Source organism: Westerdykella ornata, assembly GCF_010094085.1.
Source record: "Westerdykella ornata strain CBS 379.55 unplaced genomic scaffold EI97scaffold_22, whole genome shotgun sequence".
Classification (NCBI taxonomy): domain Eukaryota; kingdom Fungi; phylum Ascomycota; class Dothideomycetes; order Pleosporales; family Sporormiaceae; genus Westerdykella; species Westerdykella ornata.
This window is the reverse complement of record NW_022986872.1, coordinates 347,003-370,912: the sequence shown is the minus strand read 5'-3', so window position 1 is coordinate 370,912 and position 23,910 is coordinate 347,003. Positions and strand designations below refer to the sequence as shown.

Below are 23,910 nucleotides of genomic sequence, written 5' to 3'. Positions count from 1 at the left end.
GAACGCCATCCAAGAGGGGAAAAGCGCTGGCGCCGCCTCTCTTTGTGCCTGAGGGAAAGCCCTGGACGGAGAGGGGTGAGGGGCGGCGCGGGATGCGCTTGAGGCTCTGCTCATCTCTGCTGCATGATTCAACCATATAAAAACCTCCTTGTTCCCGCCGCAGACGTAACCATTGCCCGATTGCCCTTCCTACTCTCGCTCAACCCACCAGTATCCCATTTCGCGTCTCTAGACTTTGTTCTCATTCCACCACCCATCTCCAACAAGTCTTCTTTCTCATCCCCCATCAACAACCCATGGCGGATCCCATTGCTGAGGCTGCGCAGAAGCACCCTGCGCCTGAAGGCCTCACCTACACATATGGCACGGCTGGTGTAAGTATTTTGTGCTGCGCCTGATTGCCCCGATTCTGACCCTCTGGCGTAGTTTCGCACCAAAGCGTAAGCTCCCTGTTTACATCCTGGAGCTCTGAAGCTCGCAAACCCATCTGCCCGGCTTTGGCCAGTCAAAAACTGACCCCATCAGCGACGTCTTGGACTCGGTTCTCACCCGCGTTGGCTTGATCGCCGCTCTACGTTCGCGTGCTTTGAAAGGGCAATGGATTGGTGTCATGATTACAGCATCCCACAACCCACCCGGCGACAATGGTGTCAAGCTTGTGGAGCCGCTGGTACGTGGACCACCGAGGCGCGACGAATCCTAGCTAACCATGTCAAAGGGCAACATGTTGCAAGTATGATCAGCCTTCACCATCTGCCAACCACTACCCAAACGGCCAAACATCTCACGCGTATAACTAGGAAGAATGGGAGGTGCTGAGCACAACCATGGCAAACAAGGCGACTCCAGAGGACGTATCTCAGTACTACCGCGATATTGCGAAGACGCACCGCATTGATTTAGCCACGCCCGCACGCGTAGTCGTCGCCAGGGACACAAGGGCATCCGGTGCAAGATTGCTTGGCTGTCTTGTTGACGGGCTCAAGGCCGCTGGCGCCGATTACAAGGACTTTGGGTTCCTCACAACGCCGCAACTCCACTACATGGTTCGGTGCTTGAATACTGAGGGTACCCCCAACGCCTACGGCTCCCCGACAGAAAAGGGGTACTACGAGAAGTTTGGCGCCGCCTTCAAGAACGCCCTCAAGGGAAAGAAGCCGTCAGGGGGATTGACTGTTGATTGCGCCAATGGCGTTGGCGGCCCCAAGCTCACTGAGCTGATCAAGTATCTGCCGTCTGAAGACGAGGGTGGTCTGAAGATTACAGTCATCAATGACAACGTCATCAAGCCCGACAGCTTGAACGTTGAGGTGAGTATCCCTCCTGTGCCAATTCTATTTTGAGGGGGGTTACTGAAAGGAGAGATGTAACAGTGCGGGGCGGACTACGTCAAGACGAACCAACGGGCACCCCCCTCTTCCAAGGCAGGACCCAACGACCGCTGCTGCTCGTTGGATGGAGACGCCGACCGAGTTGTCTATTACTTCAAGGATGACAGCAACGTATTCCATCTGCTCGACGGCGACCGAATCGCCACTCTTGTCGCCTCGTTCCTTGGCGACCTCATCCGCCAGAGTGGACTCGCCGAGCAGATCACCATCGGTGTTGTTCAGACGGCGTACGCTAACGGGGCAGCGACAAAGTACGTGGAGCAGACGCTCAAGTTGAAGGTGGACTGCACGCCGACAGGAGTGAAATACCTGCACCATGCGGCTGAGAAGCTGGATATTGGTGTCTACTTTGAGGCCAATGGCCACGGCACCGTCATCTTCTCGCACGAGACGTTGGAGGCGATTGCAAGGCACGAGGCGAGGAACCCGGGACAGAAGGAAGCGTTGGACATCCTGCGGGCTACGGTGGAGCTGATCAACCAAGCGGTGGGGGACGCGCTGAGCGACATGTTGCTGGTGGAAGTGGTGCTCGCCCACAAGAACTGGACGGTTCAGAACTGGCTGTCGACGTACGACGACCTGCCGAACCGGCTTCTCAAAGTCACCGTGTCGGACCGGAACAGGTTCCAGACGACGGACGCGGAGCGGCGGCTGGTCAAGCCCGAGGGGATCCAGAAGCTCATTGATCAAGAAGTGCAGAAGGTTCGGCAGGGCCGCGCATTTGCACGAGCCAGTGGCACCGAGGACGCGGTGCGTGTATACGCAGAAGCAGCGACAAGGGCCGAGGCAGATGATCTTGCGCGTCGAGTTGCCGACCTCGTGAAGGCAGCCGGTACCGTCTAACCCAAGGGGGTGGGAAATGGGGATGGAGAGGAGAGGGTTTTGTGTGTGCAAAGCGGATGAAATGGCAAAAGTATCCTGTGAAGGCCTTGCTCATCCTCTGCGTCGTCGTCGGAACTACCTAGGTAGATCCAAGCCGTTGCAGGTTGGGGGATCGGGGCCGACCATTCCAACCATTATTCGCCTGACTAAGCAGGAGCAAGCTGCCATGAAGCTGTTGCCCGAATCCATCAGATGATGCATGCAATGTCTCTCTGCTACCCCCGCCTGCCTGGCCCTCGTTCCCGCCTGAGCAGATGGATGCACTCTCACCTGGTTACTGTGTATAGCTTCTTTCTTTCGGGGAACGGGAGAAGAAGGAGGAAAGGGAGAAAGCGGGTACGTTTTCCAATCTGGTTCCGCGTTATGGGTGGCTATGATGACGAGGGCGATTTTGATGCGCAGGCACCAAGTCGTTCGACAGATACTTTGTACAGAGAACCCGGGCTTGTCCCGTGGAGCTCCGTGTGCGACAAGAACAAGAACAAGAGCCGTCTGAGCCAAGTCCCTCTCCGCTGCACTGCTGCCCATGAGTAGCATCCGAGATTTCTGGAATCTGAACGTGTTGGCTAACGTGGAGCAGCGTCCTACTGTGAACCGGCGACCGGACGAGGCGAATAATCTACCACGGAGAAGATACCACGGAGAAGAATAATATAGATTGATACACAAACCATGGGGCAACACAGTCGGCATCTGCTATCTACTCGGCACTCGTACTACAGTACATGTACACAGTGTACTGCTGTATAAGGCTATGTTCCTCCCTACATATATAGAGTCCTCGCCGGCCTGCGTCATGGCGCCACCTTTCTGGGCGCTTCTGGGCAATCTATCCACTTCTATCTAAAGGACTGGTTCGTGCGCTGCGTGGCGCCATCTGGACCAACCAGCTTGCCTCGGGGCCTGGTCAACTCTGCTAGTGCCCGCATGCCGCGCGCCTCCTCCAGCGCTCCTCCCACGCCTCTTCCATTCTCCATCCATCTCTCCATCTCTTCCACCACAAAACCCTTTTTCTTTGTGTGTCTCCTTTCATTTCATTTCATACGCCCGTCTTTTCCCCTGCAAAACCACGCCCTGCTTCCTTTCTCTATCCTTCTCCGCCCTTTGTCCCCTTGTTCTATTCTTCCAAAACTCGTCGTAATCCTTCCTACCACCATCCCATTGCTCTCATCAACCACCAAAAGGCCATGTCCTAACAGTCCTCGACCTTGCACCCCTACGACTTAATCTGTCCGCTTCTTCTCCCTCGCAGGAACCACATTCGCTGAATCCTCGACTCGACTATACATCCGTTTTCGACTACCCATGGCGAGACAACGGCTGCCCCGCGATGCCACGGGCGACAAATTTATGCAGCTCATGAGCGATCCGTTTGCCTCGGGTGTACTGTAGCCCCCATGCCCCCCCCTCTGATCTTCGACTGACTGGCACCCCAGGTCACATCCGATTCCATCTTGATAGCCGTCTTCACCGCCCTCGGCGTATCCGCTGCCGTCTTCGTCGTCTTCCTGCTCGTTCGCCCCTTCAACTCGACCGTCTACGCACCCCGCCTTCGCCATGCCGACGAGAAACACAAACCACCCCCGCTAGGCAAAGGCCTTTTTGCTTGGTACAATCCCGTCTTCAGGTACAACGAAGATCAGTACGTCGAGACCATCGGCTTGGACGCCGCCGTCTTTCTTCGCTTCGCCCGCATGTGCCGCAACTTGTTCGCCGTGCTTGCCATCGTCGGCTGTGCAATCATCATACCCATCAATGTCATCAACGCAAAGGCATTCCAGAAGAAGCTGGCCTCCGACGGTGTAGGGCGGAACAATGACGCCATCTTTTTGATGTCGCCCCAGAGCCTGTTTGGGGGCATTGTCTGGGCCTTCGTTGCCGTAGCCTATGTGTTTACAGCAATCATCTGCTTTTTCCTGTGGTGGAACTACCGTGCCGTCCATAGGTTGAGGAGAAGGTACCTCGAGAGTGCTGAATACCAAAACAGTCTCCACGCCAGGACGCTGATGGTCACCGACATACCAAGGAACCTCAGGAGCGACCATGGAATTGTGGAAATCACCGACGCCGTGCGCACCACCAACGAGGTTCCCCGTGCTTCCATCGGTCGCAACGTCAAGGATATCCCAGACCTCATCGAGCAGCACGAGGAAGCCGTCATGGCTCTGGAAAAGGTCTTGGCAAAGTACCTGAAGAATCCGAACCAACTTCCCGCCCAGCGGCCCCTCTGCAAGCCATCCAGGAGAGACACCGAATTTGCCATGAAAGGGGAAAAGGTCGATGCCATCGATTACCTTACCGCCCGCATCGAACGGCTGGAAGCGAAGATCAAGGAAGCCCGAGAAACAGTGGATAAGAGAGATGCGATGCCGTACGGTTTTGCCAGCTACGAGGCGATCGACTCCGCGCACAGTGTTGCATACGCTGCCCGATCAAAGCATCCCCACGGTACAACCATCGGCTTAGCCCCGAGGCCAAACGACATCATTTGGAAGAACCTGCCGCTGGATCCAAAGACGAGACGTTGGAGGCGATTCATCAACAACCTGTGGATTTCGCTCTTGACCGTCCTCTACTTCATCCCAAACGCCCTGATTGCCGTTTTCCTTTCCAAGCTGTCCAATCTGGCCAACCTTTGGGAAGGGTTCAATACGCAGATGCGGGAGAATCCCAAGTTCTGGGCGGTGGTTCAAGGTATCCTAGCGCCTGCCCTGACCTCGCTCTTCTACTACTTCCTGCCCATCATCTTCCGCCGACTTTCGATGAAGGCTGGTGATTTGACCAAAACCTCGCGCGAGAGGCACGTAATCCACCAGCTTTATTCCTTCTTCGTCTTTAACAATCTCTTTGTCTTCTCGCTCTTCGCGGCCGTTTTCCGGTTCGTGACGATCGTGGTGGCACAAGCTCGCGCCGACGGAGGGTCCTTCCTGAACACGGTTCGAACCTATGACTATTTCGAGGTCGTCATGGTCTCTCTAAGCGATGTTTCTCCTTTCTGGGTGGGTTTTCGGCTCCTTCATGGTCTATACCTGGGATTGGAGGCTGACTGACATCTTTGTAGATCACATGGCTTGTGCAACGTAACTTGGGCGCAGCCATTGACTTAGCGCAGGTTGTAAATCTTGCGTGGGGCTCATTTTCGCGCAAATTCCTCAATCCAACACCTAGAGAGTTGATCAAGCGGACTGCTCCGCCCCCCTTTGACTATGCATCCTACTACAATTATTTTCTGTTCTACTCCACCGTCGCGCTGTGCTTCGCAGCTCTGCAACCCGTCACGCTCGTCGTCACGGCATTCTACTTCGCCATGGATGCCTCCATGAAGAAGTATCTGCTGCTGTAAGTTCGTCAGGTTTTGTGTCTCTGGATGCCACGGCTAATGTATGAAAAAGGTATGTTTTCTGCACAAAGAATGAATCTGGTGGGCTCTACTGGCGCGTCATATTCAATCGATTTCTCGTGGGCACTTTCCTTGCCAACTTGATCATCGCCTGCATGTGTGGGGCTCGAGGATTCGAGCAGAAATGGTACATGCTTGCTGCGATGATTCCGCTGGTACTTGGTCTCATTGCCTTCAAGCTGTATTGCAAGCGCGCATTCGATACGGAGATGAAGTATTACACAAAGGGTTCACTCGGCAAGGGAGCCGAGGCACCCGCACCTATTGACAAGGAGTCCCGTAAGAGGGACCGCGTTGCTGTCCGATTCGGTAACCCGGCCCTCTATCAGAAATTGACTGTGCCGATGGTACATAAGAAGAGTCAGCATCTGCTTGCTGAGATTTACAAGGGACGGTTGGACGGCGATCTCGGTACTACGGCCGGGTTCAGCGACATGTACAGCATGAAGCGGATGAGCAAGGAGACGCCTGGGAAAGCAGCCAGTGCGGGGCCGTTCGAGTTTGTCTCGGAGGCGGACATGGATTTCGAAAACTTTAAGAATCGGCCAGAGTTCAGCAACGAACATGGCGGAGAAGGCTCTGTATACGGCCACGTGAGCAGACCGGGGACACCGGCCGGTAGCGAGCGCGGGCGGTCGTCCTCGAGGGGCTCGGAACGGACCTACGCAGGGGACGAGATGGGTGTCACCTACCCGACCGGATACCACAATACGCCTTCGAATCTTCGCGAATACAGCCCGAGCCCTGAGCGCGGCGGTTTCGGGAGGATGGATAGCAATCAGAGCAATCCGAGCGATCCGTACCAGGTTAGGGACCATACAGCTCTGCTGGACGGAGCGGCGCCGATGGGCCATATGACGCCGACGCAGAGCTACACGCCGTATAGCCCGGAGAGGGAAGGCGGCTCGGACTATTTCCGGCCTGTCCGATAAGGTAGCGAGAGGAGGCGTGCGTGGATAGTAGAGGTGGTTTGACATGACATGGACTTTGAATCTCTCCCGCATTCCTTGGCGTTTTGCATTTCGGCTGGAAACTGGTTGTCGGGATCCTGGGGGCGTTCTCTTCAGCAGCCATTGTGGCGCTGCTTGCATATCTTTCTGGCGCAGGGGGAACGGGTATTAGATATGGTCAGGGCCAGACCCAGAAAGGAGTTGACAAGCATCTAGATGTATGTACGATTCACCGGCAAGCATTTTGCCTTGGGGTGGAAATCTTTCGAGATGGGGACATGTGTAGCAGCGGCGTCAAGACATGAGCCATGGCATGGACAAGCAGGAACACGGAATCACAAGGACAAGGCCACCCATGGTCTGGTAAAAAAAGAAGTAACCAATAGATGACGGTTCGGTATGTCTTCAAGCAGAGAGAGTCTCAAAGCTCCCGCTCTATCGTCTTTGAAGCTCCTCTAAGCATTACCAATGCCCCTTCTCTCGTTGCCTCCTACCAAGCCCCTGCCCGACAGGCCCCTCGATTCGAAGCTGGCTCTTCTCCCCCAGTTGGGCGGCTGCCTCTTGACAAAGGCGCCCACGCTGCCCAGATAGCCCTCGTGCCTGAGGAAGTAGGCCTGCTTGGTCCCCTTGCTCCAGAAATTGATGGCGTAGCTCAGCGTATGCATCGTCTGGCTATGCCCGCCGATGAAACTGCCGCCGAAGTAGACATCGCGCAGCCCATGCTTCTCGGCATGGAGGTAGGCGATTTGGCCAATGTTGTTGGAGACGGCGTACAGCAGGGAGCGGCTGATGTCCTCGGGGCGGAACATGCCGCTGTCTGGGTGGTGGAGGTCGTCGTGCAGGTTCCTGGCGTTGGCTCCCCTGTTCTCCTCCGCGGAGAACTTGTTCTTCCCCGAGCAGCCGTCCTCGGCCTTGCGCTCCGCCTCGCGCTTCATCTTGTACACCTTGCCCATGGATGAGGCAATGTGCGTCGCCTTGAGGCCGATCTTGTTGTACTCGCTTCCGTAGATGTCGCCGACGAGCAGGTCGACGGCGGCGTTGTCGCCGCTCTCCGAGAGGCGCAGCATGTCGTCGAAGCTGCGGGCTCCCGTGAGCAGGGAGAGGAGACCCCAGAGGGTGCCGCCGCCGAGCGAGGTGCCGCCTATGCGTTCGAACTGCCGGGGCCCCGAGACCTTGATCATGCTGACGCCGGAGCCAATGTTGACGAGGAGGTAGGGGTAGCTGTCGGAGGGGTTCTGCGGACGGGGCACGAAGCCCATGGGGCTGTCTTCGGTGTAGGTGAAGACCTCGTCGGGGATCTCGGTGATGAAGAAATCGAGGCCTGGATGGGTTTGTGAGTCTTGAGAGTGCTCGAGTGCCGTTGAGTCGGCCCTGTTGAGTGTGCGCGCACCTATGATCAGACACTCCATTTCGTCCTCGCGTATCACCTCGACGCCTAGTGCTTCTCTTATCCGGTCGTAGTATTTGAATGCGCCGCCTCCCGTCGCCATGACGCACAGATCCTCGGCCTTGTTGCCGTTGTGCTGCGCATACTTGGCCTGCAGGTTGCGCATAAAGTCTATACAGGCTTCGATGTTTGCCGTCTCGAACTTGACAAAGTTCAGTCGCCCGCCGTCGGACGCCGAGGTGGATTCCTGGGAGAAGTAGACAAGTTTGGCCAATGAGCCGCCAATCTGTAGATGTCTGTTAGTGTTTTTGAAAAGAGAGAAACAAGTCTCGTGGTCTAGGGGAAAGCCTACGTCAACGGCTATGTGGCTGACGACACCGGTATGGTTGGGCAGGCGTATGTCGTGCGGATCCTGGGTGTAATCCTCACTCCGCGGCGTGGTGGGCTCGTCGTCGGTGGAGATGAAGGCGCCCTGGACATTGATGCGGACGGCGCCCGGGTGCTGAATGGTCTCCTCGACGGCGCATTGGGAGGGAGTCTTGACGGACCGCGAGGGGAGTCTGCGCCGAGCGGATTGCCTTGGAGAGGAGGGTGCAGGTGCAGGTGCAGGTGCAGGTGTGGAAGAGGAGAAGGAGGAGGAGGACATGGCGCCGAGGGAGGATGACGATGACGACGAAGAGGGCGACGAGGGGGCTTGGGTTCTTGGCTGCAGCCTCACGCGCTGGCGTCGGTGCGTGGTTGGGGGAGCTCTGTGGAGGAAGAGGGGTGGATGGAAGGTCGCCGTCGCCGTCGCTGAGAATGAGGATGAGGAGGATGAGGATGATGATGTTGCTGCTTCCATTTGTCCTGGCTGCTTTTTTTGGTCGCTTTGAGGTGTCGGGTGGGCGTCGTGTGCGCTGCTTCAACGAGGGCAGACGTGATGAGGAGTTCGCCGGATTTCAAGGACCGACGGCGGCCGACTCGAGAGGATTCTTATGAAGACGGACATGGCGTGCGTACTCCGGCTAACGGACGCTGGGCCAGGCCAAATAAGCTCGGTATCGGTAACGGGGAAGTTGGTTTTGTGGTGGGTGTGGGTGTGGGGGAGCCGAGTGAGTGAGTGAATGTTGGGCTTTCGAGGAGTAATCAGTCCGAGAAGGACCTCGGAACTTTTTGGGACGTCTATCGGTAGTAAATATCTGTCACGCATATAAAGAGCTTGTTCTGCGTTGCAGATAGGTTAAACCTTTTGCGCGTGGTTCAGGCGTCAGTTTCATAGTATCAATATGGGACGGATCCCCTATTTTGCGCGGTGAATAACACAGTCATAAACAAGACTTGCACATTCCGATCAGGACAAAAGGGTATCTAGAATAACGAGCGCAGCCAACCAGGAGCCCCAAGATAGAAAATGCCAAAAACGCCTCCGCAAAAATGAACCCTCTGTTATCACCATTGAAAACCCGCAGCCAGCAATTCCAAGCCCTGCTTAGAGGTCGGACTAATGACGTCCTCGAATCCCGATGGAAGCCCCGTGCCAGACCTACAATTGTTAGTACAGCTCTTACGAGTCTTTCCAGAGTCAATGCCTTACTTGATGAAATTCATGGCCATGTTGCGCGCCTTGTCCTTCAGATTGAGTTGCGTCCGATGTTGAAGCACCTTGTGGCCCTCTGTCCTGTCGTACTCCAGAATCGATGCATACTTCCGTGGGAACCGTGCCATGTATTCCTCAAATGCTGCTACCTCCCTCCCTGTCCAATCTCGACGTTTTTGCCCTTCGTGCTGCCTGACGGCCCTGGCATTCCGACGTGCCAGTGCTTGAACATCAGAATACGTAGGTGCCGGTGCCTCTTCTGTCATCTCAGGCGCCTCAGTCTCCGAGATACTATCCTCTTGCTGCCCTGGGCTCGTCACGGGCGGTTGATGGCTAGGCAGTGCTCCTGAAGACGGTGGCTCCAATCGAACCTTCTTCGCTACAGGAGCCTGCTGCCTGCGTTCCGCTGCCCGCCCATCATCCTGTCGCGTTTCAAACCCTTCGTCCTCGTCCGCGTCCTCCTCCTCGAACAGGCGCCTATTGCGCCTCTGCACCGGCACCCGCTCCATTCTCTGGCGACGTTCCGGAGTCGGCTGGCTTGCCTCACCATCAAATCCGTCGCCAAACTCGATCCGTTGAGCCGTGGCTTGTCGAGCAAATATATCTCCCTGGTTCTCTTTGCCCTTATTTTGCGTCTGTTTGATGAGCTTGACGAACTCAGGACGAGTTTGAGGGGGTCCCGAGCTTGTGGGCCTCATCGAAGGGCCTTCCCCAGCGGATTGGGCACCTTCTCCTTCGATGCTTTCACGGATCTCTTCCTCTGCTTCGTCCCCATTCTGCACCAAATCATTGTCGTCTGCTATTGGTCTCAAGGGTTCGGGTTCCGTGAGGACTTCGTGGTCATTGACTAGGGTTTGCTCCGCATCTGTTCCGGACGATTGGATCTTCCCTCCCTCGTTACGTGCTCCTCCATGTGCTCGGACCTCGCCTGATGGATTGAGTTCTGTACCTCTCGCACCTGACTGTTGGTCTCCCTTGATCCTCGAAATCAGCAACCCCCAGATATCGTCCTTTGAGGCGCCGCCTAGACTGAGCCCGCCGCTTCGCCTTCTCTGCTCCTTCGTCCATGATGCGCGACTTCTTAGAGGTGACCGTCTTGACGCTGGGTCCGGTGCGCTGGAAGATGGCTCTGTCTTTCCCATCACGATATCGTTGATACTCTCAATTCCCCCAATGCTGGCAATCATTGCTTTAAGCTCGCGGTGTCGCATTCGTGCCCAAGCCAGAAGCTGCAGGACGACCGACTCCCACGGGAATTGGGATTCGAGTATATCGAGCCCGAGCCCACTATCAGCAACTAGGGCCAGCATCTTCTCTACATGGGCCTCGATTTGGGCGCGCCTCTCGTCCGAACAATGTTCAGCTTGCAGTCCAGGCACGTCCCATCCACGAAGCGTGGAGGTGAATTCGTCGTCCTCTCTCTCGTAGAATACTTCGCGGATAGAAAATTGCGGATCATAATCTGGTTCAGTCGATTCCCGCTTCAACACCAAGATAGCTAGTTGAGTTCGGAGTTCCAATGCCAGGCCAATCGTGGGACCGATGAGTGCGCTCTCACCTCTAAGAGCAGAGCCAGGCGCGACATTTGTTAGTCCTGGGAGAAAATATGAAGGGAAGTGTTTGTCCAGCTGACAGAGCGCATCGAACAGCTGCCGCGATCCCCTCTCGGAAGAACGCTCAGAAGTGATCATCTGCTTCACGAATATGAGCAGATTCGCAAGATACACAACCAGGTCCACGCCGAGCAGAGGTGCATTGTGATCGCGATCACGGTGTAGTGCTCGGCGCACCGCGCGAAGGTGAATGTACTGTTCGCCTTCACTTTTGAACAGAGCAAGGTTATTATTTAACTCAAGAGCCCTAAATTGCTTTAAGACTCTAGAGTCCGGCTTCCGTAGCTCTTGAATGCGGTTGTGGTCATTCTTAATTCCTCCGTCGTCAGGCAGCAGAAAGTCTAAGAACTTAGTCGATGTCCTGTATAGGTTCTCTATTGACACTTGAATAACGTCGGCATCAAGATGTTCAGCTTCGGTCATCGAGAAGGATGTGACTGCGGTTGTCCCAGAGATCTGGGAGAGTTGATCTGGGGAGGCATAGCGCTTGTCTGGACGCCGGCGAGGTGTGCTTTGAGGGACGGCTTTTAAGTCCATGTACGATTCGGCTTCCTCTACAGTAGAAAGATCTGCGGCAAGCAAGCAACATGGTCAGAATTTATTTTGCCAGAGAGGAATTCTGCCCTCAATCACACTAGGTGAAGCGGAGCGCCATGGCTGGGGTAGAACTCACCTCCAACTGCCTCCTTCGCAGGACGCAATTGGGGTCCATGGTGTTCTTGATCGGCTGCGACAGATGCGACACTAGCTTGCCGGCTGCTTCGGCGGAGGATTCTGGGTGGCGACGGTTTGGGGACTGCAATGTCGCGGCTTGCGCTTTTGGTCGCTCTCCGACGCGACCCACGCGTCGGTTGCGGAGTCGCGGCGGCGATGGCGGGCAGCGGCTGGGGTGTGGGAGTGAAGTGTCGACTGGAGGAACGCACCGCCCGGCGCTCTGCCATGGTGTCGTAGAAGTTGCTCTGGCGAGACGGCAATATCGTTGAATTGTTGGTAGACTGTGGAACACCTTTCACCTCAAACGAAAGGCATCCTCCCGCAGCTCTTGTTTGTTTGGCGGAAGCAACGGGGCCACCAGGGCTAGCCTCGATGAATTACGTAAGCCTGTCCGTGTCACGTGCAATATCGTCTCAACATGCATGTGAGAGTGTTGCTCTCCAGTGTTGACGCTTCAGCTAGTAGGAAGGTCCCCATGAGAAGGTGAATACTTGGGAACACGACCAACTCCCCAAAGCGACTTCGTTGCGCATCTTCTTTTTCACGGAGACCTTGGGCAAGGTGAATAACAAGCCCACGTCCAATCTGCCAATGTAATTGGCCGCAAAACTCACGGAGAGGAGATCTGGGCCGACCCCCTTGCGCCAATCTCCTAATACTGGTAAATACACGATTCCTGGCTGCCGCTTCAACACCATCTCCACTCCCATCTCGCACGCACTAATACCCCTTCTGCGAAGGATTCATCCTCCCCGCATCCTACGTCCCGCATCCTCAACCCGGCGCACCGTTGCAGTCACTGCTCTGGGTGGCTCATTGTTTCCACCCCAAGAATCATCCTTGCTCAGACTCGCTCCCCACAGAGACATGCGACTACGACCGCAGAGGGCACCGGCTCTCCTTCTCCTGCTCCCAACTCTCCATGTGCTCGCGTTAGCCACTACCGCCGATTCTGAAGATACCAACGTCGCACGAGCCGCACTTCCAGCGTACGGCGATGTCGACACGCCTCCCGCACCTCCTAGCCCCCCGATCAAAGCTACAAAGGATGCTCCCGTCGACGGCCTAGACGGGAAACCGCACGACGGGCCCTGGGTGGATGACCACCCGGTAGCCCCCAAGGACACATTGCAACCAGCCGTCGTCGAGGAGCTACGGCCTGGCGCATCCAAGTCGAGCTCCACCCACGAACTGACCAAGCAAGAATGGGCGGCCCTGGGTGCCGATGGAGACGGCGTCATGGATGACCCCAACAGGCAGGCACCCAAAGGCAATACGGGCACCGAAGGCGGCGTCTCGGCCAAGGACCAGGAAAGAAAAGAGCAGGAGGGCAAGACCGGAGCCAAGTTGGGACAGGTTCCGCAGCAGCCCAAGGAAGCGCCTCCCCATCCTCACACCGGACAGGAACCCTTGGAGGAAGAAGACGACCATCACGCCAAAAAGCGACCGGGGGCACAAGGCTTAGCTGTCAGTATCGCTGCATTCCTGCGCCATTTAATGTTGTTGACCTCTCTATAGAAGCCTACAGATTTGCCCGATACCCCACACGACATACCGCACCCTGTGCCTCCGTCTTTGCCAAAGGACGACCCTCTAGGCACATCGCCGCCCAGCACCCCCCCAAAACACAACGATGTATCCGACGACGACGACGAACATGACGGCGTCATTCAGCCGTTCCACTCTTTCATCCTTTCCTTGACAATGATCATATTTTCGGAGATTGGAGACAAGACGTTCCTGGTCGCCGCTCTGATGGCTATGAGGCACCCGCGCGTGGTCGTGTTCACGGCCGCCTTCAGTGCTCTCATTGCCATGACGGTTCTCTCAGCAGTGCTAGGCCACGCAGTACCAACACTGATTCCAGAGCGCTTCACCCATTTCGCGGCTGCCGTCCTCTTTGCAGTCTTCGGTGTCAAGCTTCTGCGTGAGGGGCTGGCAATGAGCCCTGAGGAGGGGGTAGGAGAGGAAATGAGAGAGGTAGAACAGGAGCTAGAGGAGAAGGAGCATCTAGCTGCCCGCCGGGGTGGCCGGAGAAAGTCCTCCATATCGCCATATGTTCTGGAGTCTGGCCGCGCCAGGCGGTCGAGGTCAAACTCGCGCCTACCAGCTCCTGCACGAAGCCCATCGTCCTCCCCTGCACGGTCGCCGTCGCCGAATGGTTCCAGTCTTTCTGGCATGATCGCGGGCTTAAATAACCTCTTTTCGCTTCTCCTGAGTCCTGCGTGGGTGCAGACCTTTGTCATGACGTTCCTTGGTGAATGGGGCGACCGCAGCCAGATCGCTACTATTGCTATGGCGGCCGGTTCTGACTATTGGTGGGTAACCAGCGGCGCCGTGGTAGGACATGGCTGCTGCACTGCGGTGGCTGTCCTGGGAGGCCGTGCCATCGCTGGTAAGGTCAGCATGCGAGTTGGTAAGTCAAACGTGAAAGCCAGGGCAGACAACCGAACTAACGCATTACAGTTACACTGGGTGGCGCTATTGCGTTCCTCATTTTCGCGATCATTTACTTTCTGGAATGCCTCTACCATGCTTAGGTTCTTTTTTCGATCACAGCATGGCATCCTCGCTACGTCTATATTTGTTTTAATCAGGCTTCTCTTAGTAAGCGGTTGGAACATCTTTGTATTCTATTTGTATATTGACGACACGGCTGCAAACATGGGGTCATAGGGAGTCTTGAAGGTCGTTGGGGTTTCGGGTTATCATGTGCTCAGGCATAGACTGCTGCTGCAGCGTTCCGTTATAGACGGCGAATCTGGTAATTCACTCGGGCGCTTTCCCGCGTAATGGCTGGAGCCAGTTGTCGGGTTGTGCTCTGCAAGGAAAACCCTCTTGTGTGTCCAGATCTATGGCCTTGCCGTCCGGTTCCCCCCACGACGCCTTCGGCCTCTCGTGACCATCTGGAATCGGCACCCAACGGGCTCGATGGCTTGGACACTGTCGCATTGTCAAGTAGTCTCCAGGCAGACTTCCTTTTACCTAGATTTCAAGTCCAAGATGAGCCAAACCCCGACGTCCTCGGCCAACTTCTCTTCGCTCGGTTATGGATCAAATGTTGTTTCCATCATTTTCCCAACTGCTAACCGAGTATTCCAACTCCCATCTGCAGGTACTATGCCGGAAGTCCGATTAATAAGACGTTGGCGATCGGCCTAGACTGAGGGATGATATGATTGGTAGATCACTCTTGGCATTGTTCTCAATGGTCCTTCCCAGCTCACAGTAAAGGCGTTTCGGCAAGTCTACCAACGCCCGCTTCATCAACCTTTCACATTCACCCTCATCTTCACCCTTCACTTACTTCCGCACACCTTTCCCAGTTGTTCGCGCGGCGCCTTCGACTTCCCCATGTACTATTCTCGAAACCTCTCTCAACCTCCGGCTTCCTACTCATAGAACTTGTCTCCCGGCGCGAGCTGGCCTCGCAAGCATTCTACTTAGTCCGTCGAACGTCTCGTGTCCGCAACAAATAATCCGCCATGGTCCCAACCGCTGCGAACGCCGGCGTTCCGCAGTACACTCCCCACGAAAGACCCCGCCCCCCTCCACCGGCCGTCGAAGCGGAAGAGGCGCAATGGATCTTTACCGAGGAGGAGCTTGAGCAGACACCCTCCATCTTGGATGGCATGTCGATTGCCGAAGAACGCCATCTGCGCCAGAAGGGCATCAACTTCCTGCAACAGGTTGGCATGATGCTGAAACTGCCAATGACGACGCTCAGCACGGCTGCCGTCTTCTTCAACCGGTTCCTGGTGCGCAACTCGTTGCAGGCCCGGCCTGGTTACAAGCCGTTGCACCACTATGTGAGTCCTTTCCCGTCGCAGGTCGTATCCGCTCATCCATGGATATGCGCTGACCGCCCTGGAAATCCGCAGCAAATCGCCGCTACCGCCCTCTTCCTCGCCACCAAGGTCGAAGAACAATGCCGCAAGATGAAGGAAATCGTCGTCGCTTGCGTGCGCGTCGCCCTCAAGGACCCCAACAAGCTCGTCGACGAGCAGACCAAGGATTTCTGGAAGTGGCGTGATACGATCCTCTACTCGGAAGATATCCTGCTCGAGAGCCTCTGTTTCGATCTGAGCGTCGAGGCTCCCCACCAGATCATGTATCGGATGCTGACGTACTACGGGATTCAGCACAACAAGAGAGTCCGCAATGCAGCGTGGGCCTTTCTGATGGACTCGCTGAATACCCTGCTTTGTCTGCAATTCAACGCACGGACAATCGCCGCAGCCAGCGTCTACTGCGGCGCGCGCATGGCCGACATCAAACTCCCGCACGTCGACGGCATGCCCTGGTGGGAGACGCAGTACGTCAAGTTGCGGGACATCCGCAAGGCGTGCAACATCATGGCGGACCTGTACGAGAATCTGCCACCCAAGGAGGGCGAGGAGCGCAACATGTACAGCGGCCTTAGGAGCCCCGAGGAGATTGACATGAGTTTCCAGACCCCGAGGAGTCTGGCGAATGGAGATGTGCCAGTCCTGCCGGCGTCGCAGGGGAGTGTTGGGGCTGCTGCTGAGGCTAGCAATGGGACAGGAGTTGCGAATGGAACTGCGGAGATGAACATGGATGTCGACGGCGGCACGAACGCTGCTAACTCTGCAAATGTCGCGAATGGACAGCAGAATGCTACCCCAGCAGGAGATGGCTCCGAAGAAGGCGAATTAAGTGGATAGGATTCGGGGGCCGGCTGTGCTGTGGAGTGCTCCGGATACGCGTGAAATCGGATCGAGGATATGAAGCCGTGAGAGAGAAGGTAGATGGAACAGTGGGTGCTTGGTTGGTGGTGGCGATGAAGGAAGAAATCAAGGGCATGGGAACAAGTCACTACTTGCTTCGTTGTTGCATTGACAGGCTTTAGGAGGAGTTTTTGGCTTCCTTGCTCTTTACACTTGATACCCTGGGACACGGGGGCCTGGATACTCCGTGACCACTACACACGAGGTAGACGAATGCATACGTTCTTTATCATTTGACAGGAGCACGCGAATGGCACATCCCACACTTATGCAAATCAACCCTCGATGTGTCAGGTATGGACGAAGAGAAATGTATGGGTATACGGCAACTACGCTGGGTATCTATATGTCAAACCCGACGCAAGAATTCAAAACCAACTCCTCCAACGGCCACGGCTTCATCCTCACAGCATCGGCCTGGCCTCCACCTCCCCCTCCACCAACTTCCCCTCAATCCTCTTCCTCCCCCTTCTCATCAAGTCGTCCACCTTCTCCTCGGTCAAATCCGTCAAGCCCGTCCGAACATCCACCTCCTGCCTCTTCAACGTCTTGGCCAGAATAAACTCCCCATTCGTCTTGACGCCCTCTTCTCCACCCCCCTTCTTCATCTCCACCACATCCCGACAAAACTTTGCGTACTCTGCGTAGTGCAGCCTCGACTCCCCCGTTCCCTCGAGCATCATGGCGAAGCAATGCGGCATGCATTCAAACTCCCTCCACACAACGGCGACGCCTTGCCGCGCCAGCCGCGAAGCCAGCACCGCGGCCTCATCCCTCAGCATCTCCTGGCCGAGGCTGAAAAACACGGGCGGCGAATTCGACCAGTCCTTCGCCGCCAGGGGGGATACGAGGGGGTGCAGCAACGCACTTCCCTCGCAGTACAGGTCTGCTCTGGGTGGGTCCGTGGGCCATGCCGGACAGGTCGGGAAGCGGGAAGCGTGGCTGGCAGAGGGCGGAGGCAGGTAGTCGTATTTGGCGAAGGCTTCCATGCTGGGGAGGGAGCGCGCGACGTCCAGCCAGGGGGAACTCAGGGCCAGCCCCGCGGGCAGCGGGAGGTCCCTGGCTTCGCCGTGGAAGCGGACCTTGGGCGTCGAGCCCGGGGTTGCGGAGCGGTGGATCTGCAGCAAGAGTTGGAGGAGAGCGGTGCACAGGTTTCCGCCTGCCGAGTCGCCGCCAAAGACGATCTCGTTGGCTGGAACGGGTGCGTGGGGTGCGCCGGGCGGCGGATACAGGAGCGTCAGGTATGCCATCAGCGCGTCCAGGAGGGCAGCGGGAAACGGGTTCTGCGGTGCGAGTCTGTACCGCACGCTGAAGACCCTCCCGCCCGTCTCTTTCGCCAGCCGCGATGTCACGTGGCGGTACGTAGCCGGGTCGAGCAGGTACATGGCTCCGCCGTGGAGGTACAGGATGGTGACTTTGGACGTCGTCTCCTTCATCAGCGCTTCGTACTTTTGCGGTTCCGAGAGTTGGGCCGGTTCCGGGGTCTGCGGCGTGGCTTCTTTTCTGTAACCCGTCCACTCGCCTTCGACGGGCGCCGCAAACGGTTCATCCCACTTTTCCTCGTCGCCGGTCCCCATCTCTTTGATGGCTCCGAACACCGTCTCCCGCACATGATCCTCGGGGGGCACATCGCATTTCAACTTGCTGATCCACACATTGCCCTTGACGCCTGGGTCCCTCGTCGTCAGGCGCTGCTGCTTCGTGATGGAAGTGGGCTTGGCGTTGGGCCCGCCCAGCATGTCGCGCAGGATGGTGATGGTGAGGGCGGTGCGGAAGTCCCATTTTGAGGCTGTGGGGGAGAGGGAGAGGGCGTGGGAGAGGGTCGTTTTGAGGATGAGCGGTGATTTGGGGAGGAGGATTTTGAGGAGCGTGGTTGCTGAGGCTTCCATCCTGAAGTGTAAAGGGGGTATGGGTAGGGGGAATAGCGGGCGAACGGACGGGGAGGAGAGAGAGGAGAGTTGGCGGATAGTAGTAGATGGAGTTGGATAGTGTCTCACGGATCTGGGTTAGCGTATACTCCCCCTGTTTAGCCTTCCATTCAACACCAATGAAGGTTTGGATGTGTACAGTAGGATATGCTTCACTCCAGCGGCCTCAGAAGTAGCAGTTGGGACTACAAGCGGTTCCTTTTTCGGCCCGCATTTCTCCTCACGGGGCCAGATTTCCTCTTCGGGTAATCCATCGCCTTGGTAAATATCGAATAAGCCTCTCTATCTATCACCGTTGCCACACCATCATACAATTAAAGACAACCCGTCCCACCCCACCACAATGAAAAGACTGCCAAAAGCATGGTATCACGATAATGCCTCCCTGTATTCCAGCGCAACCTTTACTCCTACAATCACTTCGGCAAATCACCCCTCCCCTTTCCCTTTCCAGACCTCCGCCTCCTTACCCCTGGCTCACCCGCATGACCACTCGCTACACTGGTCCCAATGCCCGAATCCGTGAACGCACGAGCCGCCGAGCTCGACGCCGGCTCCTCAGGTACAAAGTCGGCGTCCTCCTCCTCATTCTCCTCACCTTCGTCGTCTGCCTCCGCTCCCGTCCTCGCTGCAGCGGGAATATCTTCCAGCCCAGGCGTTACCCGCTCCTCTTTGGCTTTTCCTCCTCGACTGGGGCCGGGCCCGGCACCAGTGCTGAAATGGAGGGGTTGGTGAGACGGGAGAGCGGGAAAGGTGCGCGACGTATCCGAGAGTGGAGTCGTGGATGTGGACGATTCCTCGGATTTGAACATCAGTTTCTCGTCGCCTTCTTCCTCAACCTTCTTCACCGCGGCGTCCTCCTGGTATCCGGAGCCAGATCCCAGAGTCAACGTTGCCCATGTGATGAGAACAACGGCCATCTCCACCGCCCAGAACAAGCCTGTGAATACCCCGAAGCTGATGACCCAATGGTGGTACATGAGCCAACGCAGCCCCTCCAGGTTCGCTTCCAGGTGCACTGTGGCTCGATAGACGTCTAGGGGAGCACTGCTCCTGACCTCAAGCCGTAGACTGGACGGTATATTTTGCACTCCCTGTGCAAACTCCACATTCTCCATCATCGCGACCCGCACGGTTTCCGACTCGTGGCCCCAGCCTATAACATAGAGAGGCAGCCGCAGCAAACGGTGAGCCGCCTCAGTCACCCAGCTCCGGTAGGTCATGATGGCCGGTCTCCTCGATCTGGCCAGCACAAGCGGCTTTTCCGCTTTGATTCCCTCGTCCTCCTCGCAGGCCCTGGAGTTCTTTACAGCCCCGCCTGCAGCGGTGGGCCCGCGCAACTCGAGGCCCATCATCCAGTTCCCGGCATTGAGATTCTTCCGACTGCGCGGCATGACGAGTTCGGCGACGACCTTGTACTTCTGCCGGCTGACGAGGTTCTCTACGTTGGCGATGCCATAGGGGTGAGATGGAGGGGATGTGGCGACGCCAAATGCTGAGAGCGGTTGCGGGTGGTCGAATTGCAGATAGACGGGGACTGCGATTCCGCGTATGGGAATGTATGCGTGATAGAAGGTTAGATAGCCGATTACGGCTGCGCCGAAGAGGGCAATCGAGGTGATCAGGATAAGGGCAGTGCGAAGATAGGCGCGCAGCAGCGCTGGAGACAATGCAATGCGGATTGGGGCCAGCAGAGTGTCCTGTGCGACAAGGTCAGTCTGGGACATCTTCACAACAGGCATGCCCAATCTTTCGTTATGTGAGGTTCTTGTATTCTACTATTTTTCCAGAAGGCATGCTCCACGCAACACATTTATGCGTGGATATGGATGGATGGGTGGTGCAGCTTAAGGGAGGAACACGAACCTTAAGCCAGGCTGCCCCAAATGGTGCCTTTACATCTTCTTCCTCTTTAGCCATCCTGGCGGCCCCTTAGAGAAGGGGAGAACCCCGTGGTGCTGGCTGGCTGGGTGATGTCGTCTTCACGAAGAGGTGACGTTCTCCAAGACAAGGGAGCTTCGGCTTGGACCATGCGCCAAGATCCAGGGACCGGCGGGGTGGTGGCTGCAGATCTACAACGGGCCGCCCAATTTATTTATGTATGAGCAGACTAGAGGGGGTTTCACACGGCTCACCAGCCTACATACATAAAAGGAGTTTGGTGAGGGCGTTCCCTAGCTCAGCAATATAGTAGGCTCCTCTAACATAGCTCGAAGACAGGCATCCACAGCACTTTTGTATTTTCTACCAACCAGAACGATACCCTTCCGATAAGCAATACTTGCAATAAGCATCCCGCGCTCTTCCACCTCATCCATGTCCCCATGAACAGTATGACCAGTGACCCGCATAGCCCCTCGCATCGGAGAGCCATCTCCCCACATTGCGTGTAGCTCGAGTCTAAACCCAAACTCCGCCCATTCGTCAGTCTACCCCATAGGCACGCACATGGCATCATCCCAAGACCTGCGGACCCGGAAAAGGAAGAGGAATACTCATTGGAACGACCAAAGAAAAACATCAGCATGGAAACCGTTAGGGGATGACTATAGAAACAATTAGAAACTGCGGAAAGGAAACCAGGACCAAGCTCTGAGGCTTTCCGTCTAAGTCGGCGGGCGAATCAAGCGCCTTAGGCCGACATACTCTTGCCAAACATTGATGATCCATGTTCAGACAGAGTAAAAGACACACCGTCTAGGAGATAAGAAAGTAAGCGGCCGTAGACTCGTGACCTCATTGCAAACCTCTCCCACTTATCCCTGGCGGATATGTATCCACTGAGATTCTTCTACTTCATTCAGGAAAAAGTGCCCATAGGGGGGCCCTTCCCTTTTTTCTTCAACGACGACTGCAAGCGGTCGCTGGCTGTGTTGACACGAGCGAAGGGTGAGCCACCGATCTTCTTAGCTATCGAACTGCGCTTGCGCAGAGGAGACATCAGCGTGTCGGCGGACCTGCCGGATCGAATGGGACGCGACATGGAATGGCGGAGATTAGGATCATATGGCTGGCAGGCAATGTCACGGAATCGGTTCTGGTTGTTCCGGAAGGCGGTAACGCCTGCACGATCAAAGTGTTCCAGCATAGCATCGGTAGTGGTGTGTCTCCGCGGTACTGGAGTCTCGGCCATGGGCGTGGGTCGTGCCGGGGTCGATCCGTTGAGCGCAATCGTGGATGTAGCCGGCGTAGCTGGTACATCCGTCTCGTCATCATCATACTGCTGGTATTCCGTTTCATCGTCATCGGAACCCATCTCGAGGAAGTCTTCCAGTTTGATGTCGTCTTCAAAGTCTTCGTCATCCATAAAATCCTCATCGTCGGGTATGATCATACCATTTGCCACGCTGACGAAGGGAAAGAATGCTTCAGGAGGACCAATAGTCTGGCCCGTCGTCAGGAAGGATTCGGTGGGATCAAGGCCAAAGAAGCCCGTAAACATGATATCCGAGGTTGGTAGGAATATATTACCCAATACTCCGTTGTTGACCTCTCCATCGGAAGCGTTCAGTTGCTGCAGGGATGCGCGCGGACTGCTGTTTGCAGTGCTAGCGCTGCTACTGCGGGGGGTGAATTGTCCTTGCACCGGAGCTGCGCGGGGCCGGTAGAACGTGAGAGTCTTGGTTGTGCGGTTGGTCACGGCGATCGCTTCAGTGGTATCATCGTGGATGAAGATACCGCAGGCAGGGGGAGGTCCACGGGCAGACCCTGTCCCGCGAGCGGGAACAGGTGCTCGGGCTGATCGCTGGAATGGCTTAGGCGTGACTGCCCTGGAAGCAGGCGCGGAGGACGGGCAATGTAGGACGGACTTTGGGCGGGGTGTATGAGGCATGGTTCTGAATTCTCCATCAGAATCATCCTCCTCCGTTGTATCGCCAGTGTCAGCTGTAAACCACCGTTAGCTTTCATCCAATGGATAGTGACGAGTGCCAGCTTACTCCCGTCGCTCTCATAGCCACTGGAGCCGGCTTCGGATGACGCATATTCTGCCTCCATGTCACCGGTTCCATCATTCGAAGCCAAGCCGTGGCTCGCCTCGTAATAATCCTGATCGGAAGCATCCGACAGAGGGTCCTCGTCGGTTTCGTTGGTCATCTCCATAAGCTGGTGTACACTGGGGGGCAGCTTGTCTTGCTCCAAAAAGAGATCAGGGAAGAGGTCGTCCTCGGAATCAGAGGAAGACGAGCTGGACTCATTGGATTTCTGGACATCGTCGTCGAATCGTACGCGTTTAGTAGATGCATCTGAAAACTTTCTAGAGGGAGTAGGCTCGGGAGATGTGGGCTCCTCCTCAAACTCAAAGAACTGGCCGAAATTGATATCGGAATATGTCCCGAATATCTCGTCGCCCACATCAAACAAGCTTCCGGAACTCTCGAGGCCGTGTCTGCGTGCATCGCGAACGGCCTTGGCATACAGGTTCTCGGTCTGCTGTTGCTCCTCGTTGATGATGAAGCTCTCTTCTTCCTCCTCGATTTTATCGAGGTCCGATTCGTCTTCGAGGATCTCGGTCAGACCGGCATAGTCGTCGTCATCGTCGGTGATTGCCTTTTCAGCGCGCTCCTCGGTCTCATCGTCAGAGCTCATGATGGCGTTCTCGAGCCTGTTTGCATCGTCGTCTCCAGTGGCCTGGTAAGCCAGTAGCCCCGTCCCATTGGTGTGACTCAGTCTACGAGCGATCTTGGGACGAGGAAATGTGTGCGTGCTAGCATCATCATCGCCAAAGAGCAACGATGTGCTCGAGAGGTTGCTGAAGGTACGTTTCTTGTTGTTCAAGCCCAATTGGCCCTCACTCGGCTTACCGGCCTTTGGCGCCGTCTCACAGGATGTAGTCTCCTCGTCCGACTCATCATCGCAAGCGGGCTCGATGCGGATGGCCGGGCGTTTGCCTTTCCCTTTGCCTTTTCCTGACCCTCGAGACGGGGCTAAGGCGTCCTCATCTTCCTCGTCACCTTCTTGTTCATCTTCATGAGCATCGGAATCGTCCTCTTCGTCGCCTTCGTTTGTGAGTTCTTCCGAGGCAGATAGCCCACTGCCGGCGCCCTCGGTTGGACGTGTCGTGCCGAGGACGGGATCGTCTTTGGTTGAACGGGGATTGGTATGGTGAATGGCGCTGGGCTTACTGTGATGAAGGTTATGGTTGTGCAAATGATGTCCACCGAGGTCCGCCATGGTGGCTGCAGCGTGGGAGAAGTTTGTCATGATGTCCGGCTTGACGTTCCTCGGGCAATGAATAAATGCGCGACGAATCGGGTAAAGGTCGCGAGAGGGTAGGATGTGGGAGAGGGTCGGGGGTGGAATCGGGAGGAGAGAAGGATGGG

The 23,910-nt window shown here is 56.2% G+C and overlaps 10 protein-coding genes across 10 annotated transcripts; 5 read left to right on the top strand and 5 right to left on the bottom strand.

Annotated features, from left to right (window-relative positions):
* Positions 1-296: 296 nt before the first annotated feature.
* Positions 297-2,234, top strand: EI97DRAFT_382026 (Phosphoacetylglucosamine mutase; the record flags this gene model as incomplete). The annotated part of the gene is made up of 6 exons (XM_033795833.1): positions 297-374; positions 427-440; positions 526-670; positions 719-733; positions 801-1,310; positions 1,374-2,234. 6 exons carry the CDS (start codon positions 297-299, stop codon positions 2,232-2,234), a joined length of 1,623 nt encoding a protein of 540 aa, XP_033651697.1.
* Positions 2,235-3,083: 849 nt separating this feature from the next.
* Positions 3,084-3,666, top strand: EI97DRAFT_137238 (uncharacterized protein). The gene has a single exon (XM_033793171.1). The coding sequence runs from the start codon at positions 3,201-3,203 to the stop codon at positions 3,498-3,500; it is 300 nt and encodes a 99-aa protein (XP_033651696.1). The 5' UTR covers positions 3,084-3,200; the 3' UTR covers positions 3,501-3,666.
* On the top strand, positions 3,253-6,842 carry EI97DRAFT_137197 (DUF221-domain-containing protein). The gene is made up of 4 exons (XM_033793170.1): positions 3,253-3,656; positions 3,710-5,272; positions 5,335-5,612; positions 5,666-6,842. Exons 1-4 carry the CDS (start codon positions 3,579-3,581, stop codon positions 6,603-6,605), a joined length of 2,859 nt encoding a protein of 952 aa, XP_033651695.1. The 5' UTR covers positions 3,253-3,578; the 3' UTR covers positions 6,606-6,842.
* Positions 6,843-7,078: 236 nt separating this feature from the next.
* Positions 7,079-8,656, bottom strand: EI97DRAFT_460547 (pantothenate kinase 4; the record flags this gene model as incomplete). Its single annotated transcript, XM_033801122.1, has 2 exons — positions 7,079-8,296; positions 8,363-8,656. The coding sequence occupies 2 exons, from the start codon at positions 8,654-8,656 to the stop codon at positions 7,079-7,081; spliced, it is 1,512 nt and encodes a 503-aa protein (XP_033651694.1).
* A 782-nt stretch (positions 8,657-9,438) lies between these two features.
* On the bottom strand, positions 9,439-12,140 carry EI97DRAFT_444433 (uncharacterized protein; the record flags this gene model as incomplete). The annotated part of the gene is made up of 3 exons (XM_033799902.1): positions 9,439-9,532; positions 9,584-11,768; positions 11,873-12,140. 3 exons carry the CDS (start codon positions 12,138-12,140, stop codon positions 9,439-9,441), a joined length of 2,547 nt encoding a protein of 848 aa, XP_033651693.1.
* Positions 12,141-12,525: 385 nt separating this feature from the next.
* Positions 12,526-14,886, top strand: EI97DRAFT_469109 (UPF0016-domain-containing protein). The gene is made up of 3 exons (XM_033801695.1): positions 12,526-13,380; positions 13,432-14,329; positions 14,380-14,886. The coding sequence occupies exons 1-3, from the start codon at positions 12,781-12,783 to the stop codon at positions 14,451-14,453; spliced, it is 1,572 nt and encodes a 523-aa protein (XP_033651692.1). The 5' UTR covers positions 12,526-12,780; the 3' UTR covers positions 14,454-14,886.
* A 280-nt stretch (positions 14,887-15,166) lies between these two features.
* Positions 15,167-16,905, top strand: EI97DRAFT_495601 (cyclin-like protein). Its single transcript, XM_033802443.1, has 2 exons — positions 15,167-15,722; positions 15,795-16,905. Exons 1-2 carry the CDS (start codon positions 15,399-15,401, stop codon positions 16,596-16,598), a joined length of 1,128 nt encoding a protein of 375 aa, XP_033651691.1. The 5' UTR covers positions 15,167-15,398; the 3' UTR covers positions 16,599-16,905.
* Positions 16,906-16,984: 79 nt separating this feature from the next.
* EI97DRAFT_435514 (uncharacterized protein) lies at positions 16,985-18,724 on the bottom strand. Its single transcript, XM_033798879.1, has one exon. The coding sequence runs from the start codon at positions 18,548-18,550 to the stop codon at positions 17,066-17,068; it is 1,485 nt and encodes a 494-aa protein (XP_033651690.1). The 5' UTR covers positions 18,551-18,724; the 3' UTR covers positions 16,985-17,065.
* A 50-nt stretch (positions 18,725-18,774) lies between these two features.
* Positions 18,775-20,750, bottom strand: EI97DRAFT_435513 (uncharacterized protein). The gene is made up of 2 exons (XM_033798878.1): positions 20,456-20,750; positions 18,775-20,289 (listed from the first exon to the last, which is right to left on the bottom strand). Exons 1-2 carry the CDS (start codon positions 20,507-20,509, stop codon positions 19,006-19,008), a joined length of 1,338 nt encoding a protein of 445 aa, XP_033651689.1. The 5' UTR covers positions 20,510-20,750; the 3' UTR covers positions 18,775-19,005.
* A 639-nt stretch (positions 20,751-21,389) lies between these two features.
* EI97DRAFT_451941 (uncharacterized protein) lies at positions 21,390-23,791 on the bottom strand (the record flags this gene model as incomplete). Its single annotated transcript, XM_033800386.1, has 2 exons — positions 21,390-22,474; positions 22,528-23,791. 2 exons carry the CDS (start codon positions 23,789-23,791, stop codon positions 21,390-21,392), a joined length of 2,349 nt encoding a protein of 782 aa, XP_033651688.1.
* Positions 23,792-23,910: the final 119 nt, after the last annotated feature.

Bases quoted from the DNA above. Each gene is read 5' to 3' on its own strand.
- EI97DRAFT_137238 (XM_033793171.1), top strand. From the start codon at position 3,201: ATGCCGCGCGCCTCCTCCAGCGCTCCTCCCACGCCTCTTCCATTCTCC.
- EI97DRAFT_137197 (XM_033793170.1), top strand. From the start codon at position 3,579: ATGGCGAGACAACGGCTGCCCCGCGATGCCACGGGCGACAAATTTATG. The intron at 3,657-3,709 runs GTACTGTAGCCC...CTGGCACCCCAG, and splicing joins GCGATCCGTTTGCCTCGGGT to GTCACATCCGATTCCATCTT. The intron at 5,613-5,665 runs GTAAGTTCGTCA...TGTATGAAAAAG, and splicing joins ATGAAGAAGTATCTGCTGCT to GTATGTTTTCTGCACAAAGA.
- EI97DRAFT_469109 (XM_033801695.1), top strand. From the start codon at position 12,781: ATGCGACTACGACCGCAGAGGGCACCGGCTCTCCTTCTCCTGCTCCCA. The intron at 13,381-13,431 runs GTCAGTATCGCT...ACCTCTCTATAG, and splicing joins CGGGGGCACAAGGCTTAGCT to AAGCCTACAGATTTGCCCGA. The intron at 14,330-14,379 runs GTAAGTCAAACG...AACGCATTACAG, and splicing joins TAAGGTCAGCATGCGAGTTG to TTACACTGGGTGGCGCTATT.
- EI97DRAFT_495601 (XM_033802443.1), top strand. From the start codon at position 15,399: ATGGTCCCAACCGCTGCGAACGCCGGCGTTCCGCAGTACACTCCCCAC. The intron at 15,723-15,794 runs GTGAGTCCTTTC...GGAAATCCGCAG, and splicing joins ACAAGCCGTTGCACCACTAT to CAAATCGCCGCTACCGCCCT.
- EI97DRAFT_435514 (XM_033798879.1), bottom strand. From the start codon at position 18,550: ATGGAAGCCTCAGCAACCACGCTCCTCAAAATCCTCCTCCCCAAATCA.
- EI97DRAFT_435513 (XM_033798878.1), bottom strand. From the start codon at position 20,509: ATGGCTAAAGAGGAAGAAGATGTAAAGGCACCATTTGGGGCAGCCTGG. The intron at 20,290-20,455 runs GTTCGTGTTCCT...CTTGTCGCACAG, and splicing joins TTGGGGCAGCCTGGCTTAAG to GACACTCTGCTGGCCCCAAT.